General features: G+C 50.2%; 1 protein-coding gene across 4 annotated transcripts in view; it reads right to left on the minus strand.

Annotated features, from left to right (window-relative positions):
• The window catches only part of CPSF1 (cleavage and polyadenylation specific factor 1), a 45088-nt gene that overhangs the window by 19429 nt on the left and 11649 nt on the right, over positions 1–14010 (minus strand). For 2 of the 4 annotated variants that reach the window (XM_087958912.1, XM_087958910.1), the window contains exons 8-21: positions 13850–13989; positions 13439–13549; positions 11426–11519; positions 10555–10642; positions 9270–9392; positions 8337–8388; positions 7416–7510; positions 6917–6991; positions 5949–6029; positions 5361–5456; positions 4238–4348; positions 3177–3318; positions 2362–2540; positions 422–558 (exon numbers count right to left, since the gene is read on the minus strand). In XM_087958912.1, the coding sequence (XP_087815038.1) occupies positions 422–558; positions 2362–2540; positions 3177–3318; positions 4238–4348; positions 5361–5456; positions 5949–6029; positions 6917–6991; positions 7416–7510; positions 8337–8388; positions 9270–9392; positions 10555–10642; positions 11426–11519; positions 13439–13549; positions 13850–13989 (1524 nt within the window). Of the gene's footprint in view, positions 1–421; positions 559–2361; positions 2541–3176; positions 3319–4237; positions 4352–5360; positions 5457–5948; positions 6030–6916; positions 6992–7415; positions 7511–8336; positions 8389–9269; positions 9393–10554; positions 10643–11425; positions 11520–13438; positions 13550–13849; positions 13990–14010 lie in introns of all 4 variants that reach the window. The other 2 variants (XM_087958911.1, XM_087958909.1) reach the window with 1 other exon arrangement.

The following is a 14010-nucleotide window of genomic DNA, read 5'->3' on the forward strand; positions in this document are numbered from 1 at the left end:
CTTCTGACCACAAACGAGCCCGGCATTTGTGTTGCTAAGCGAGACGGCTGCTAAGTGAGCAGTGCCTCCTTTTACGACCTTTCCTGCCACAGTGGTTCCTCCCCCCCTTGAGTTGGCTCTTCAGAAGGTCGTAAAACCATTCCCGCCCCCCGGAACACTGTGATCGTCGTAAATAGGCGTCCTTTGCCAAGCAGGTCTGGATTTTGATCACGTGACTGTGGGGGAATGCGATGATGGGGGCAAGTGTGAAAAACGGTCCGAAGTCCCTTTGTTTAGGGCCGCTGTGACTTCGAATGGTCATTAAGCAGATGGTTATAACTCGAGGACTACCTGGGAGGGTTGCAAGCCAAGGGGAGGGCTTTTAAGAAGTGGGCATCTCCTTGCCCCACCGCCTCCCAATCCTCCCAAAGGTGCCCCCAACCTGAGGTCCTGGATGGGCGCCTCTGATTCCGACTGGCTCCGCACGGAGAGCTCGTCGCGAGAGCTGGACGAGTGGCTCTCGGTGGTGAACATCCCACTAACGTCCCGGTAGACGCAGAGGGCGATGACCCTCGATTGCTGGGAAGGGAGACAAGAGGAGGGCCGGAGGGTCAGCGCCAAGGGAGGGCGATGGCAAGCAGGGAAATGGGGTGAAACTCCGTCTCTCTCTCTCTCTCTCTCTCTCTCTCTATCTATCTATCTATCTATCTCGATCTCGATCTCTCTCTCCCTCTGTGAGTGGGACCGGCACTTCTTAAATACAATCACTAAACTGGAAACTAAACTAAACTAAACTAAATAAAATAGTACAATAAAAAATAAATAAATTAAAATAAATAAGATTAGAATGGAATGGGATGGAGTAAGAATAGAATGAAATAAGAATGGAATGGAATGGAATGGAATGGAATGGAATAGAATAGAATAGAATAGAATAGAATAGAATAGAATAGAATAGAATAGAATAGAATAGAATATATAGGATAGGGTAGAATAGAAAAGATAGATAGGATAGAAAATAGGATAGGATAGGATAGGATAGGATAGAATGTACAGAATACAGATAATCGAATCAAATGGAATGAAATGAAATAATGAAATGAAATGAAATATAAGACAAGGCCCTTCGCTTTCTTCCTCTTCTGCTTTTAAAAACACCACCCTCTTCCCAACGGGGCCTATATCTGCCAGCGCTTTGGCTACCTTCATCCAAACAACCATCAAGACTGACCGCTCCTGCAACCCACCTCCCAAAGGTGAGTCACCTCGTATCTAAACAAACTGCCTGTCTTGCATGCTTAAACATCCCCCACCCCGAAGCCTAAATAAGGAAACAGTTGGGAAACCGCCAGAGAGGCTGGAAGGAGGCGTCAAGTAAGGGACTCAGCTTGGAATCCTTGTGAAGCCGCAAGATGCTTCAGCTTGAGCTCCCGCTATAGCAGGGCTCTCCAAATTGAGCCACTTTTAAGACTTGTGGACTTCAACTCCCAGAATTCCCCAGCCAGCCATGCTGTCCACAGTCCACAAGTCTTAAAGGTGCCAACTTATAAGACCCCTGCCGGCTGGGGAATTCTGGGAGTTGAAGTCCATAAATCTTAAAGTGACCAAGTCTGGAGACCCCTCCTCTAGACCCATGAAACCTCCCATGGAAAGGCAAGCAGATTCTGGTAACTCAGGCAGAAAACAATAAAGTGGTTTGTTCTAGCTCTCTGATGGTGAACCTCTGGCATTTGTGTGGGCACGTGAGCCCCAGCCAAGCTCACCTGCACTGTACATGCACAGGCCTCCCAGCTTATTTTTGGCCCCGTTTGGGCCATTTTGGCTCTCTTGGAGGCTCGAGGTAAGCCTCGGGAGCCTGAAAAACAGGCCTTCTGGAAATACCGGAAGGGCCAAAACGGGCCTGTTTTTTTGGCCTCCTGAGGCTGCAGAGGCTTCCTTCAAGCCTCTGGGAGGGCGGAAACGGCCTCAAACAGGACGCAAGTCAGCTGGGAGGCGCATGCATCCGCAGGGCAGGTAAGGGGGCGGGGTGGGTGTTGCACATGCATGCGCGGGGGCATTGCATTGTAGGTGCCGAAACGTGCACGCTTTCAGCACCCCACAACAAAAAGGTTCCCCATCACTGCTCTAGCCATTTACAAGTGGCTCTGGTTGCTGCCCCCTGATAGAAACCGAGCCAACGTGACTGAGCCGCACACCATTTACGTGGCTTCTTCTTGCCAGCCAACAGGGACTCAAGAGGTCCCTCAAAGCCCAGGGGCTCTTTTCTGCGTGATCCATCCCTTGGCCAGAAGCTGCTGCTGCTGCTTTGGCAACTTCTTTCCAGCCACCTTGGAATGACTGGACTCGGGGCACAACTCCCTGAGATCCAAGTCTCTCACTCACGTGGTGCAGCTGCGGTTTCTGTAAGGTCAGGCGGTGCGTCCGGCCTCCGTAGGTGTCGCTCTTCAGCACGAACATGGTCACTTGGCCTTCAGAACTCATGATCACCACGTAGGGATCGGCCACGGCACAGTGCACAATGGGGGAGCCGAGGTCCACCGGGATGAAATGTAGCTGGTTCACTGGGGGAAAGAGGCACGGACAGCTGAGGAATTGGTGGGTTGTGGTGCTTCAGCCTGAGGGGAACATGCCACGCTCCTAAGGGGGACTGAACGGTGCCACCTCATGCCAACTGTGTGGTGCTCTCCAAAGTAGCGCGTGGAACTGTCCACACCAGGAGTGTGTCAAACTCAATTTCATTGAGGGCCACATCAGGACTGTGGTTGACCTCGGGGGGCCAGATGGGCGTGGCCTACTGGTGGGAGTGGCCAGCTTGATGCCACTCCTCAAACTGCTGGCATTTTTCATCTTCACATTCGGTAAACCGGGCCAAAGCCACGCTGGCTGGCTCCTTACGTTTCCCAGGATGGTCCTACCGGCCGGATCCCACCACATCGTGGACCAGATCCGGCCTTGTGTTTGACACCCCTGGTCTACACCATGATCTCAACTGCAGCAACGTTAAGATGTCTGGACTTCAACTCCCAGAATTCCCCAGCCAGCATGACTGGCTAGGGAATTCTGAGAGTTGAAGTCCAGACATCTTAATGTTGTTGAAGTTGAGAACCCTGGGTGTAGACAATTCCTCCTCTGAATTATTGGACTTCCAAAATGGGGACCACCTGGAAAGGTGAGCCAGGTAGCATTTTTGCCCTCACCTCCTTCCAGCAGGCGGATACCTAGAGGGGACACTTGGACGATGTAGCGGTTCTCGCCAATGTTGCCGGAATATACGGTGGGGCCCTGAGTGGCAAAGCCGCTGGTGTCCAGCTCCATGATCTCCTGGCCGGTCTGCAAGATCTGAGAGAGGAGAGAGAGGGAGAAGACGAACAGAGGGCAAATATACATAGCTGAGAGCCAGATGAACTAGCGGTTGGTTGTCCTTGCTGAGAAGGGACATGGCCAGTGACTCTGGCAGAGATGGATTCTCTACAAAAGCATCCTGCCTAGCCAAGAGTCACCTCATGCGCCCCCAATTCAGTCCTCAGTCTTTGTTGTTTCTGCTGACAACCTTCAGTCAACCCCTCACTTGCCCAAGGTGGATCTTTGGACTGCCATGGACCTCTTGAGGAAGGGACATGCTCAGTATGTCAGGGCATCTCAGAGAGTTCATGTCCACCAAGGCAAACCCAACCCAACCCAGTCCAAGCCAAGCCAACTCAATTCAAATCAAACCAAGCCACTTCAGCCCAAACCAACTCAAGCCAAGCCACTCTACACCAATTTAACACAACCCAACTCAAGTCAAACAAGCTACTCCAACCCAACTCAACTTCTCAACCCAATTCAAGTCAAACAAGCTACTCCAACCCAATTCAACTTCTCAACCCAACCCAACTCAAGCTATGCCATTCCAACCCAACCCAAGTCAAGCCAAACTAAACCATTCCAAGCCAACTCAAACCTAACCCAACTCAAGCCAAGCCAACACAACACAGCTCAAGTCAAACTAAGTCATTCCAAACCCAAGGCAAGTCAACTCAGCTCAAGACAAACAAAGCCACTCCAACCCAACCTAGCCCAGCCCAGCCCAGCCCAATCCAACTCAAGTCAACCCTTCAACCCTTCAACTCAACCCAATACTCTCCAACCCAATCCATTCAAATCTAATCCAAGCCAAACCAACTCAACCCAACCAAACCCAATCCATCCAAACCCACTCTACTCTAAGCCAATCCAACCCACATCAAGCCAAGCCAAGCCACAGAGAAGCACCCACCATGGTGGAGTCTTCACGGCTCAGGATGAGGAACCCATGTCGCTTCCCATCATCTGCTGGCTCAGGTGGAGAAGGCTCCTTCTCAGTACCTTCTTCCTGAGTATCTTCTTCCTGCTAGAAAAGACATGGAGGATGCTGTCAGGGCCCACACTCCATCTCAAGATCAATAAACTTGACATAGTCAGAGGTGAGAACCAGCCCAGGTCATTGTATTAACAAGACTCCACAAAAAAACAATTAGGGCCCCAATTTTTGTGCCTAGCAGAGACCACTGAGGACAGAAGAATCAAAACTCATGTGGGAGGCAGCATTAGTGAGAATCAGAATACCAAACCATCTTCAAATCTTCTTCATGGATCTCTGGAGGCCTCCTGGAGGTGAATAGGACACTAGCCAAGGCCAAAAGAACCTAGATTTTTTTCTGACCAAGCAAGCAGTCAGAGAGAGATAAAATGCCTCCCTGTTCATCCCCCACCCCCCAGGTTTTAGGCTTCAGCATCCAGGAGTGCTGGTCTGACATTGTTTTATCTCTGGCTTGAAGGGTGAGCTACCTACAACCCAAAACATGCCTAGCACAATGTCTATGGATATTCTCAGTCATTCAAATCATGGTTGTCCGAAAGGTGTTTTTTCAAGAGGCAACTGGACTTTTCTGGTTTTTCTCTGAAGACGTTTCGCTTCCCATTCAAGAAGCTTCTTCAGCTCTGACTGGATGATGGTGAGGAAGGGAAGGAGTGATATACTCCTTGCAGACAGATGGTCATTTGCATTCATTTGCGTTGCCTCCAGGTGACCTCAATGCCTCTCTAAAAAAGGATGCAAAGGACCAGCTGTTGGCAGGGAGTATCAATCCTTCCCTTCCCCACCATCCATTCAGAGCTGAAGAAGCTTCTTGGATGAGAAGTGAAAGGTCTTCCAAAGGAAAAAAAAACCAGAAAGTCCAGTTGCCTCTTGAAAAAGCACCTTTGGGATGTCTAGCACAACACTCTGGGACAGACCGAGGCTGGGCAAGCAAGCCAACATCCTTGTCCTGGAAAACCTGCATATCTGTCCTCCGTTGGCACTGGGAAGGAGAACCAATCAACTGACTTCATAAACCTCCAAAAGGAAAAGTTGGACGTACAGGGGCTTCCTCTGCCTTCCGGGGTGAGATCACGGTCCACATGTCGTAGCAGCCGGGCAGTTCAAAGGTCGTTACCACCTGAGGACGGATGCTTTTCTGCAAGGAAGGGAGAGGGAGACATCGGGGTCCAGCATCTCCTGCTCAGGAGTGAGACGCCTTACATTTTCTGTCAGGATATTCGTGGCTTTAAGGAATGAGGTTCACACCCTCCTAGCCCTGATGATACTACCTAGCTGGGCAATGAGACATCTGCAAGAAAACCACAAAGCTCAGAGAACACTAAGGACCCTATCCTCCTCCTCCTCCTCCTTCCCCCAATATCCTATCTTGCTCCTCCTCCTCTGAAAACCCTGTTTCCTTCTAGCACCGATGATGCTATCTAGTTGGGTAATGAGACGTCTGCAAAAAACCCCACAAAACTCAGAGAGCACCAAGGATCCCACAATTCAATCCCAAAGTTATAAATATTCCCTCAATGCTCCAATGTTCTTTGGGGCAGCCCTAAACTGTGCTGTGAATGGGGCTCGACCCCTGACTTTCCTCCCTGGGACAGGTCTGCAGGGACCCCCCAAATGTTTCCCCTCTCACCTGCAAGACTGAGAGGGCACCGTTCTTGCCGTAGCCCGAGCACACCACAATTTCTAGATCAGGTTCAGGACTATTCTGGAACTGGAGAAAGAAAGCTGCATTAAGCCGGCTGCCTCCCTTGTGGGTTTCACACAGCAAACCCCCTCATTTATCCAAGAAGCCCTCCACAATTTTCTCAGGGACATTTAAGGACACGTAATCTTTGGCAATTTGAATCTGTTTTTTTACTTGTATCGTTTTTATATCTCTAAATTATATTATAATGTAAGCCCCTCAGAGTCGCCTTGAACCGTGCGATGGGCAACATATAAATTTAATAAATAATAACACCATCAAATATCCAATTTGCTCATCCCAGATCCCTGGAAGGACTCGATAGGTAGACCAAAATGCCAAATCTAGACTGAACATCTGGCTGATTGTGTGATGAACCATTTTTTCCCTTATTTCTAGGGGACTGGAGGCTAAAACATATGATCAACGGTTGCAGAAACTGGGAATGGCTAGCACAGTGAAGAGAAGGACCAGGGGAGGCAGGATAGCAGTCTTCCAATATTTGAGGGGCTGCCACAGAGAGGAGGAGGGGGTCAAGCTATTCTCCAAAGCACCCGAAGGCCAGAGAAGGAACAACTGATGGAAACCAATCAAGGAGAACAGCAACCTGGAATTGAGGAGGAACTTCCTAACAGTGAGGACAATTAACCAGTGGAACAGCTTTCCACATGAAGTTATGGGTGCTTCATCAATGGAGGTTTTTAAGAAGAGACTGGGCAGTCACTTGTCTGAAATGGCACATAGGGTTTCCTGCCTGAGCAGGAGGTTGGACCTCCAAGGTCCCTTCCAACTCTGTTAATCCATTTTTCTTTTTCTTCCCCAAACAACCTTTCCTTCCGAGGTCGGATAACCCCTCTCCCTCCCAAGGTAGCATCCATGTGAGGTGGGGGGGGGAAGCAATCTGGAGCACCCACCTCCTCCGAGAGAAAGGCCGGTTCCCCCATGGCAGCGTTGGCGCAGGGCCCAATGTTCAGGATACTGTCGCAGACCTTCCGGAAGAGAAGAGGAGAAGCATCAGATCGGCTGAAAATTTCTGATTCCCCAAGAAAAAAGGTGGAAAGCGGCATTTTTTTCCTCTTACTTAGGAAAGCAAGATGGGACGCCTGCAGCCCTCAATACAGAAAAAAAAAAAATCTCCAGCACGTGTCAGAGGAAAAAGGACCACTGGGAATCAAATCAAGTTAGAGGCCGTCCTGGCAAGATGTTGCCATGGACAGAAATTGGAGCCGGTGGTGGAACACTTGGTTGCAACCAGGTGACCATGGCGAGCCTGCCATGGCTGGAACTCCAAGGAACAGTTCTAAGCAACCCTTGGTGGCCTCAATAGAAAGCTCTGGGCTCAAAGGCCAGTCTGGCTTTGGGTGGGTCTGGGTGGTCCTTCAGGTACAGAAGGGGAAACCGAGGCAGACCTACCTCAAAAGAGTAAGTGGTCAGCTGGGTGCCGGACTGGGCCTCGCTGCCATACACCTCGATCTCATCCACTTCGTCCTGCGGAGCCGACTTCCCTCCTGCAAGCGACAGATTGGGAAATAAGGAACGACGGGGTCGGATGGATGGCCTCGTCGTCCTGTTATCCTCGTTCCCTCAAGCCCCTTCTCTTCCTCTCCCCAAGCACTTTCTCCTCCTCCGTTATTTGACTTGCTTCCCACCCAAATAGGGCTGGATTGGATGTTTCACTGGGTTGTTTTTTTTAGTGGTTTTTACTGTTTTTATGGTTTAAAAATGTTTTCAAGATTTAAATTGTAATACATATTTTTAATTGTGAGCTGCCCAGTCATTTGCTGAGATGGGTAGCTATAGAGATCAGATAAGATAGATAGATGGATGGATGGATGGATGGAGAGATAGATAGATAGATAGATAGATAGATAGATAGATAGATAGAGAGATAGAGAGATAGATAGAGAGATGATAGCTGGATGGATGGATGGATGGATGGAGATGATAGACAGACAGAAAGTCAGACAGGAATGGATAGACAGGATGTGCAGTGCAGCTGACCTTCAGGCTAGAGAACCTGATTGCAGGGAGTTCTTACTAATCTCTCAGGCATCGGCACAGAATGGGCTATTCAAGGACCACTTTCCCTCCAAGTCCACCCTATGGGTCAACAGGACTCCAGAAGACCCACTGGAGGTGGGGAAGGGGAGAGGGAAGGAGAGGCTACCCCCTCCCCCCCACTGGAAGACTGACCAGGGAAACAAAAAACCCTTCTGCCAAGTGCACCGGCTCTTTTACACACAAGGCAGGATTCTTCCCCCCTCCCCTGCCCCCAAGACCCTACAGAGTGTGGGGGCCTTGCTCAGCCCCTTGGCTGCGAATCAGGATACCCACCGGACCAGTTGGCGGACTGCTCCACGCGCTTCTTCTTCAGGGGGGGCTCTTCCTGTGAACCAAACAGAGCTGTCCGTTGGCAAGGAGACCCCCAAACTACCCTTCTGCTGCTGCTGCTGGTGGTAGAAGCCCCCGTATGTCTCAGCAGGAAAGGCCCCCCGTTCTGGAAAGTGCTCTCTCTCTCAACTTTGGCCACTTTTAAGACCAGTGGACTTCAATCCCCAGAATTCCCCCAACTGCCACGTGGCTAGGGAATTGGGGCAAGTTAAGGAGAGTGGGTACAGGGAATCCTTGAATGACGACGATTGAGCCCAAAATTCATGTTGCTAACTAAGTGAGACATTGATTGTGAGCTTTGCCCCGTTTTGTGACCTTTCTTGCCACTGTTAAGTGAATCCCTCCAGTTGTTCTGTTAGTCACATGGTTGTTGAGTGAATCTCACTTCCCAAAATGATTTTGCTAGCCAGAAGGTCACAAAAGGAGATCACGTTACCCCGGGACACAGTGACTGTCATAAGTTTGAACTAGTTAAATGCGTCGTGCCTTGTTTTACGACTTTTCTGCCTGTTACCAAGCGAATCATGCGGTTGTTAAGTGAACCTGGCTTTCCGATGGACTTTGCTTGTCAGGTGCCAGCTGGGTAGGTCACAAAAGGGAATTCGTGTGACCCTGGGACACTGCAATCATCCTGAGCACGTGCCGGTTGGCAAGCGTGCAAATGTTAGCGACCAGGGGGATGCTAAAAGGGTCGTAAGCATGAAAAAGCAAATCCCCTTTTTTTCCAGTGCTGTTGTAACTTCGAACAGTCCCTAAATGAACTGCTGTTAAGTCGCAGGCTACCCGCATTGCGCTGAAGAGGGAGGCTTTGACTGTAGGGCTCAGCTGTGTGTGTGTGTGGGGGGAGGATGGAGAGACCCCAAGGGATCCCCTCACCTTCTCGGCAGAGTCCTTAGCGATGCTCATCGGGGCTTCCTGGAGCTTCTCGGTGTATTTCAGCAGGAGGGAGTTCCCCAGGCGAGAGCCCAAGAACAGGTAACCGGGCTCCAAGGTAATCATCTGAGATCCAAAAAGGGGTGGGGTGGGGGGGAGACAAGGAGGAGGAAAAGTCAGACTAGGCTAGAATGGAGAGATGATTGACAGGGGTCCAGGCTATTGGACTTAAGACTGACTTTATTGTCACTTTGAATGCACCCTAATTGGCATGCGTTGAAATGAAATTCCGTTGCATGCAGTTCTCAAAGGGTCTCTGCCTCCAGTATACATCACATAACCATAGCAGAATGCCTACGTATCTACAAAATTAGGTATATACCCACATATAATATGTGACCCAATTATGTGTATACCCCACATATATGACAGTCTGGTTTGGAGGTATATGTGTACGTGGCGAGAGAAACAAATCTTGTGATCTTACCAGACAGGTGGCCTAGGGAACAAAGTGGCTCCAGAATCTGGAAGTCCTGCTAGAAATACTTGGAAACCTCCTCCCAGAGGGGAGCCACAGAAACAGACCGTGGATGGGTGGGATGTCTATAACAATGCTTTGAGCTCTAGGCACGTAGCGCTTATAGACAGACTCCTGAATAACGGGAAGCTCTCTGAGGCACTCCAGCCACCAAACCAAACAGGAAGGCAGTTAGTTAAAACTGTCTCAATTGTACCTCTGTAAAAAGTAGCCAGGACGGAAGGCCTATCTGAGGCAGAACAGGACAACTCAACGTGGCCAACTCGCTGTGGGACAACTTGCCATGGGACGATTTAACAAATCAATTTAATTATTTAAAGTACATTTTTTAAAAAATTAATTTTGTCTTTAAGAAGGGAAGAAGGAGAGAAAAAGAAAAAGAAAAGCAAAGAGAAAGAAAGAAAGAAAGAAAGAAAGAAAGAAAGAAAGAAAGAAAGAAAGAAAGAAAGAAAGAAGAAGGAAGGAAGGAAGGAAGGAAGGAAGGAAGGAAGGAAGGAAGGAAGGAAGGAAGGAAGGAAGGAAAGAAAGAAAGAAAGAAAGAAAGAAAGAAAGAAAGAAAGAAAGAAAGAAAGAAAGAAAGAAAGAAAGAAAGAAAGAAAAAAGCAAAAAGATTGAGAGAGAGGGGATGGAAGGAGAGAGAGAGAGAGAGAGAGAGAAAGAGAGAGGCTCATCAATCCTATCAATCGATCAGTCAACTGATCAATCACCCTCCCAGCCCAGATGGCCACTGCTGGGCTGAATGGCACTTACACAGGTGGTGAGGACACTGGCCGCCGCCTTGTCAAAATGGAAGGAGCGGACACTTCGCATGCCGTCCGTGATGAGGGTCAGCACGTAGCTGGAGGAAGAAATGGGAAATGATGATGGCAGCCCCTGACCCACGAGCAGAATATAGAACGGACAGTTTCTGCTCCAGAAGGACAGAGTGTGGTGAGCAGAAATGCAGTTAGGTCTGACGTCGTGTGTGTGTGTGGGGAGCAGGAGGCTCAGTTATGGGGTCCCTGGTGCTCTCTTAGCTAGGTAACTTCATCAATGCTAGAAGGCAGGGGGGTTGAAAGGGAGGAGGAGGAGGAGGAGGAGGAGGAGGAGGAGGAGGAGGAGGAGGAGGAGGAGGAGGAAGGAGGAGGAGAGGAGGAGGAGAAGAGAGGAGGAGGAAGAAGGAGGAGGAGGAAGGAGAGGAGGAGAGGAGGAGGAGGAGAGGAAGAAGAAGAGGAGGAGGAGGAGAGAAGAAGAGAGGAGGGAGGGGAGGAGGAGGAGGAGGAGAAGGAGGAGGAAGAAGAGAGGAGGAGGAGGAGGAGAGGGAGAGGAGGAGGGAGGTCCATAGGGTCCTTGGGCTCTCTCGAGCTTGGATCTTTTCTTGCAGATGTTTCATTACCCAACGAGGCAACATTATCAGTGCTAGAAGGGAGGGGTTGGAAGAGGAGGACTGTGGGGGCCTTAGTGCTTTCTGAGCTGGGATGTTCCTCAAACAGGCAACATCATCATTATCATCATCATCAGTAACAGCAGTAGCACCGATGATGTAATCTAGTCAGGTAATGAAACGTCTGCAAAAAAAAAAAAAAACCACCATTAGCCGGGCAGTGAGTTTGGGCCGTGGGAGGGCCAACCCAAGCCTTACATCTCCCCTCCTTTCAGCGAGATCACCATCTTGTCGTAGGAGATGAAGGTCGCCTGGGCACAGTCCAGGGTGATTTTGAGTCCTTCCTGGAACCCTGCAAGAAGAGGATAGGAGGTAGGAGCAGTGGAGCAGCAGAGATTGGCAATTAAGAAATACGGCTTATAAATAAGTAAACACAACCAGTCAGACTCTGTACCAAAGTTTGCAAAAAAACGTTTAGTTTCCTGGCTCTGGCAGAAGCAGAAGCGAAGAAGCTAAAATCATCAGCTTCCCATGTCCCAAAGCGGCTTTTTAAAAGCGACTGGACTTACTTGGGTTTTTTTTTTCTTGAAAATGTTTTGCTTCTCACTGCTGGAAGCTCCTTCAGAAAGCGAAACGTTTTCAGAATAAGAGAGTTGGAAGCCTTCTAGTCCAACTCCCTGGTGAGGCAGGAGACCCTATACCAGCGGTGGCTAAATTTGGGGGGCTTCTGTGCCCAAAATTGTGTTCGCTCGTGAGCACTCGCTCGCATGCCAGCACCCAGAAGGCAATGAGCGTGGGGGGGCCTGTGCATGCGTGCGCCATTCCCTCCCGCCCCACCCTTACCTGCATCGCACATGCATGTGCCTCCCAGCTGATTTTGAACCCTTTTGAGGCTGTTTTTGGCCTTCCGGGGCTTGAGCCTCTGCAGCCTTCAGGAGGCCGAAAAACGGGCCCGTTTCAGCACTTCCGGGATTTCTGGAAGTCCCGTTTTTTCGGCCTCCCGAGGCTGCAGAGGCTTCCTTCGAGCCCCCGGGAGGCCAAAAATCAGCTGGGAGGCACATGCATGTGCAGTGCAGGTAAGTTTGGCTGGGACTCGCATGCCTGCACAAATGGCTCTACGTGCCACTTGCAGCACGCGTGCCATAGGTTCACCATCACAGCCCTATACCAGTGATGGCTAACCTTTTCGGCACCGAATGCTCAAAAGCATGCGTGTACGCGCATCCCGGAAATGCAATGCATGTGCGTCCCCCGTGCATGCGCCCCGCCCCCACACGTGCCCCACTCCCTGCACATGGGAGGCAGAGACCCGAAGATCAGCTGGCCGGCAGGAGGCGTGTGCGCATCTGTGGCGGAGCCGAGCTGGGCGACGGCTGGCGTGCCCACAGAGAGGGCTCTGCGTGCCACCTGTGGCACCCGTGCCGTAGGTTCACCATCACGGCCCTGTACTATTTCAGAGAGAACAACGAGAAAGTCCACTTGCTTCCTGGAAAAACACTTTTGGGATAACCACAGCCTAGATGATTGAGAATCTCCACAGACTAGAGCCTGTATGGCAAGAATTGGGGTTCATTCCAACGATTCTGACTCTCTGCCTACCCAAATTTTCATTTTGAGTGAAGGAAATTATTTGGATAAGTAACGAAATGGCTCAGATTTAATAAAATTTGGTCCAGATTTTCTAAAGGTACTTTTTCAAGAGGCAACTGGACTTTCTGGTTGTTTTTTTTTTTGAAGATGCTTCTCTTCTCATTCAAGAAGCTTCTTCAGCTCTGGCTGGATGGTGGGGAAGGGAAGGATTTATACTCCTGGCAGACACAGCTGGTCATTTGCATCCTTTGAGAGGGCCATTGAGGCCACTTGGAGGCACCACTCCGGTGACCCTGAGGACAAAGATAAACCTCCAAGTGGCCTCAACGACCCTCTCAAAGGATGCAAATGACCAGCTGCCTGCAAGGAGTATAAATCCTTCCATTTCCCCACCATCCAGTCAGAGCTGAAGAAGCTTCTTGGATGAGAAGCGAAACGTCTTCAAAAGAAAAAAAACAAGAAAACTGCAGTGGCCTCTTGAAAAAGCACCTTTGGGACAACTCTGATCTGGATGACTGAGAATCTCCATCGAGGCTTGGTTCAGTTGCCATGATTTAACCTTTTGAGATGCTTTTCAAAAACGATTCCACCTCCAGAGCTACCCAGTAGCATCTACCCATGGTCGTTACGGGAGGGACAGCAGAAAGAGAGCGGGGCAGGGAGAGACAGACAGACACATACTTAGCGGGAAGACGGTGGTGCCATTGGTGAGGCTGTTGAGTGACACGCCGTACGGAGGCACACTCTGGTTCAGGTAGAGCAAAGAGTTCACCGCAAAGATCACAACACCTCCTGGAGGGGGGAAGGAGGAGAGAGGCAGAGGAGAGAGGGAGGAGACAACTCCCTTCTTACACATCCCACAGTTACAACATGCGTGATCCCCCTTCCAAATTCTGCACCAAAAAGATACTTCTGTTTGCAATTTCCAACCACTGTTCAGCGCTCCACATCTGGAGATTCCAAGCAGGAAGCTCTGTGGTGCCAGAACATCTGGAGGAAGTCTGTTTGAGATACATCCAGATGCCAACCTCCACACCAGCCTTCCCCTCCCCCACCCCACCCCACAAAGCCAGGAAGGGCTACTCCGCTCACCAATGGGCTTGGGCACTGCCAGGGCCTGCGTGCAGTCAAAGGGCAGGTTGCTGAGGGACCAGATGACCGGATGGACCTTCTGCATGATGTTGAGGGAGATGGCCACGATGCTGCAGGTGTCCTGGCGCACAGCCACTCGCCTGCGGAGAAGGAGAGACAAT

The sequence above is a fragment of the Notechis scutatus genome, chromosome 3 (genome assembly GCF_049901735.1).
Source record: "Notechis scutatus isolate UNSWTSFEM ecotype Mainland chromosome 3, rNotScu1.2, whole genome shotgun sequence".
In the NCBI taxonomy this organism is placed as follows: domain Eukaryota; kingdom Metazoa; phylum Chordata; class Lepidosauria; order Squamata; family Elapidae; genus Notechis; species Notechis scutatus.